Source organism: Ostrea edulis, chromosome 8 (assembly GCF_947568905.1).
Source record: "Ostrea edulis chromosome 8, xbOstEdul1.1, whole genome shotgun sequence".
Classification (NCBI taxonomy): Eukaryota; Metazoa; Mollusca; class Bivalvia; order Ostreida; family Ostreidae; genus Ostrea; species Ostrea edulis.
The window spans coordinates 32875623-32879801 of NC_079171.1; the positions used below are offsets into that span (position 1 = coordinate 32875623).

At 35.4% G+C, this 4179-nt stretch overlaps 1 protein-coding gene and 1 long non-coding RNA gene across 2 annotated transcripts in view; both read right to left on the bottom strand.

Annotated features, from left to right (window-relative positions):
- Positions 1 to 2638: 2638 nt before the first annotated feature.
- Positions 2639 to 3429, bottom strand: LOC130049560 (uncharacterized). The gene is made up of 2 exons (XR_008798109.1): positions 3340 to 3429; positions 2639 to 3150 (listed from the first exon to the last, which is right to left on the bottom strand). It is a non-coding gene; the product is annotated as an uncharacterized LOC130049560 (long non-coding RNA).
- Positions 3430 to 3453: 24 nt separating this feature from the next.
- The window catches only part of LOC125662060 (uncharacterized), a 1892-nt gene continuing 1166 nt past the window's right edge, over positions 3454 to 4179 (bottom strand). Inside the window, exons 3-4 of the mRNA XM_048894237.2 lie at positions 3882 to 4028; positions 3454 to 3491 (exon numbers count right to left, since the gene is read on the bottom strand). Of these exons, the coding sequence (XP_048750194.2) occupies positions 3454 to 3491; positions 3882 to 4028 (185 nt within the window). The remainder of the gene's footprint in view (positions 3492 to 3881; positions 4029 to 4179) is intronic.

Consider the following 4179-nt stretch of genomic DNA (forward strand, 5'->3'; position numbering starts at 1 on the left):
AACTCCATTTTCGACCCCTACCGAGCTTCCATACTAGGCACTTCCGGAAATTTTTAAAACCAATGTGCACAACTACAACATGTCGTCTAACATCACTGAAAATTTCATCACTCTAGCTTTCATCGTTTTTGAGATTTTGGCCGGACAAAATGGTCATCTGAAAATCGATAGAAGGGGGATAACTTCCAACCGGAAGTGAATTTTCAAAAATCCAAAAAAAGATATAAACTTCAGATAGCAATGCATCAACCCTGAAAATTTGAAGTAAATCGATCAAGCCATCTCTGAGAAATCCTCTGCACAAAATCGGTAAGGAAAAATAAAAGAATAAAAATAATAACTAGAAACTTGTTGCCGTGACAACAAGAAGGTCTTCCGTTCTTTCCGTGTCCAGTAGATAACCTTAAATTCTTCATTTGTTAAAAAGTGGGAAAGAATATTCGAGTAATCTGGGGGATTGAACACGGGTCGCCCACATGGAAATCCACCACGCTAACCATTAGGCTAGCGAGGACCTCGCTTCAAAATTAAAACTACGAATATCTAGAGTTTGGTTTGATCAATTTAAAAACAAATATCATATTCAGCATTCTATAAAGAGTCTCTATTGATCTTACCTTTATCAAAGAAAAACATTAAAAAGCAAAAAAGTTCAAAAAATCCATTTTTTAAATTCGCTTCCCGTAGAGACCGCAAGTGACGGCGAACGTGCTTAACCCAATTCGGCTCGCCTACTCCTTAAGGTCTATCACTCCTGTAAGTTTGGTATCTTAATCTTTTACCGTTTCGGAGATCTCGCGCGGACAAAATATTTTTTAAAAAACCGGAAATCCAACATATCTGACGAATGGAAGTGAATTTCAAAAAAATGAAAAACACGTTTGGAGGTATTTATATTCTCTATCATCCGTGAAAATTTCAAGAAAATCCATCCAGCCATTTCTGAGAAATCTTCAGTGGAAAAAAAGAATAATAATAATAACTAGAAACTCATTATAGTAATGAGTAGGTCTTCCGTTTGTTCACTTCCGGTAAAGAGGTTTCTGATCCTACAAAAACCATTCAAATATATCAGAGAATGTACTTTGACAATAAATGAGAAGTGTATTATCGAATCTTTTACTCATTTCTTGTAACTTCCGGTGACGACCGGAAGTACTATTCAGATGTGTTTTCCTATGAATGACAGTGACTCTTTACTGTCTATATTCCCTGAAAATTTCACGTCTCTATCCGAAGAGTTCTTAACAAAAAGAAGTAGACTAAAGAATGAAAAAGTAGTAGGTAACTACCGACCGGAAGTCAATTTTGAAAAACGAAATGGTCAAAACTTTAGAAGTTGATACTATTCTTAAGACATGTGAAAATCATATCAAACACTTCAAATATAAGCGAGATTTGTGGGGACAAAAAGACAAAAAGTAAAAAAGTATTTTATCAAGAAACCGGAAGTAGTCGTTTTGACTACCGACGGGGTCAATATTTTTTTGACATTTTGAAAGAGACTTAATAAAGTAGTATAAGTTTCAATTTAAAAGAAAAAGTTTGAAATTTACGATTATTTCCATCACTTCCGGTGACGACAGGAAGTGACGGTCGACATGCTCAACACCCTATTGCATACTTACAAGCAGAGATTGATCATCCCTGAATATTTGATGAACCTATCTTTTACCCTTTCCAAGAAAAATGCTGGACAAAATTTCGTTTGAGAAACAGAAAATCGGCCATATTTTCCGACCGGAAGTGAATTTTGGAAAAACAAAAATAACCACAGGAATGTCATTTCATCAGACATTATTCCTGAAAATTTCAAGAAAATCTATCCAGCCATCTCGGAGAAATCACTCGAAGAAATCGGAAAATCGTCATTTTTTTCAAATACTTCCGGTATAGAGCGGAAGTGACGGACGAAAAAATTGAAAGTATGTGCACAATGGCCTAATGCTAGTTGATCAACCCTACAAGTTTCAAGCGTCTATATATTTTCGTTATTGAGAAACTGAAAAAGCAAAGTTTGAATTTGTTCACCCCCTATCTCACGACCGTAAGTAAATTTTCGAAAATTATTTGACGTTACTCTAGACATTTATAGTGTCTACAATATATGTTAAATACAAGTCAAACACTTGTTTTGTAAACGAGATTTAAGGCATTGAAAAAGGAGAATTTGAAATGTTTTTCCTTAATTACCGGAAGTGGACGTTTCCACTTCCGGTGGGGTCAACGGTTTTCAATACTCCAAAAGATACCTGATAAAGTGGTATAGGTTTCGATTCAACAACTACAACTTTAATTTTTCGATTCTTATCACTTCCGGTGACGACCGGAAGTGACGGCCGACATTTTGAACCCCCAACTGCACGCCTACAACGTGAGATCTATCAACTCTGAAAATTTGGTGACTCTATCTTTTACCGTTTCTGAGAAAAACGATGGACAAAATCTCTTCTAAAAAAAACGGAAATTGGACATATCTAACGACCGGAAGTAAATTTTGAAACAATGAAAAAAAACACCTGGCCCCGCCGTCATAAAACATACTTAAGTCTGAGAATATTCTCAAGTCTGAGAATGTTCTCAACTCCCTCATTCTCAGACTCAGCGGCCGTCATAAAAAAGTTGAGCACAAAAAAAATTCTCAAAGTCTGTTTTATTCTCAAATATTTGAGTCTACAAAAATGCAGACTTAAGAATATTCTCAAGGATTGAAAATGGCTGCCATGGTAAGGCGTCGACGTCGTCGTAGGCAGAATCTGCCGGTTTTAAGGCGCTCCCGTGTATTTCGGGACCTCAGTAATCCCTTAGAGAGTTTAGAAGAGGAAGATATCTTCCAGAGATACCGTTTCACGCCAGCAAATATATATTTCATTATTGATGGAATCGGCGAGAGACTTCAATCAGACACTGCCAGAAATCGGGCTATTCCCCCACTTATCAAAGTCTTGTTGTTTTTACGTTTCGTGGCTACAGGAGCACACTTACGTCTTATTGGAGACAGTTTAAATGTTTCTGAGTGCAGCGCTGGAAGGGCAGTTAAATCTGTTGCCAAGGCCATTATTGATGTTTTTATCAATTTGATACAATTCCCCGTCGATGAAATGGCTACCAAAGTCAAGGAGGGTTTCAGGAGAATTGCAGGTAAATCGCCTAGAAATTTGAAAATGAAAATGAAACTAGGCCTATACAGATCGTTTCAAATTGTGTATGGTATAATGACCAATTCATACGAAATACACCCGAGTTAAATGCATAATGTAGACCTTATAAAACCTACACGGTCCATAGAGTAATGGTAATTATTAACGCTAAATACACACCGAATGCTTTCTTACTTACTTCACTGTTCGTCTGTTGTCTTCGCTACAAACAGATATGAAGAGTTCCGCTAAGGGCCACAACTGCACACTGTCATTGCAGAGGTGGATCCAAAATAATGTAATGTTATAATTTTTACCCGTATATGGGATTTGTATGAACAAGTAACCATACTGAAAATGAAATATCATATTTGAAAGTATTTCACCCCAGTATGATGTATAATTATGGAAAATTAAATGCATATGTTTCACTAGAAATATTAATGATCAATATATGTTTTAAAATTTTAAATATTAAAAATTGTTTTAAAAATAAAATATCACAAATTACGCAGTCATATGATTTTGTTGACCACAACCTGTCCCACATCTTTTCAATTTCACTTAATTTCCTCAAACCATAATAGAATGGTACATGATCAGTGTTGAAATTCATGTAAATAATGTATACTTTTTGTTTTAATTACCAAATAGACACTGTTAGATTTTGAGATACAAAATTGACTTCATAAATATGGCAGTTCCAAAACTTTTCCTTCAAAATAAGGGAAAAAAATATACCATCTGTGTCAACCCCTCCCTCTAGGCCATGGATGTTTGGCTCTGCCTCAGAAAGGCGGAGGAAAGTATCCTCCCCTTGTGTCAATGGGGGAAGTGGAGGTCCCCCTCCCGTCTTTGGCCTTTTAATGCTGTCCAACTTTTCCTTGCCTATTATTTTGAAATAAATGTGAATGTGAATATCAAATATAGGCTATATTTAAAATAATTTAATTAATTTCTAAATGAAAAATAAAAACGATTCAAAATCGATTACCATTTGTTAATTAAAAATTAATTTCATCAAATGTAAATTTTACAT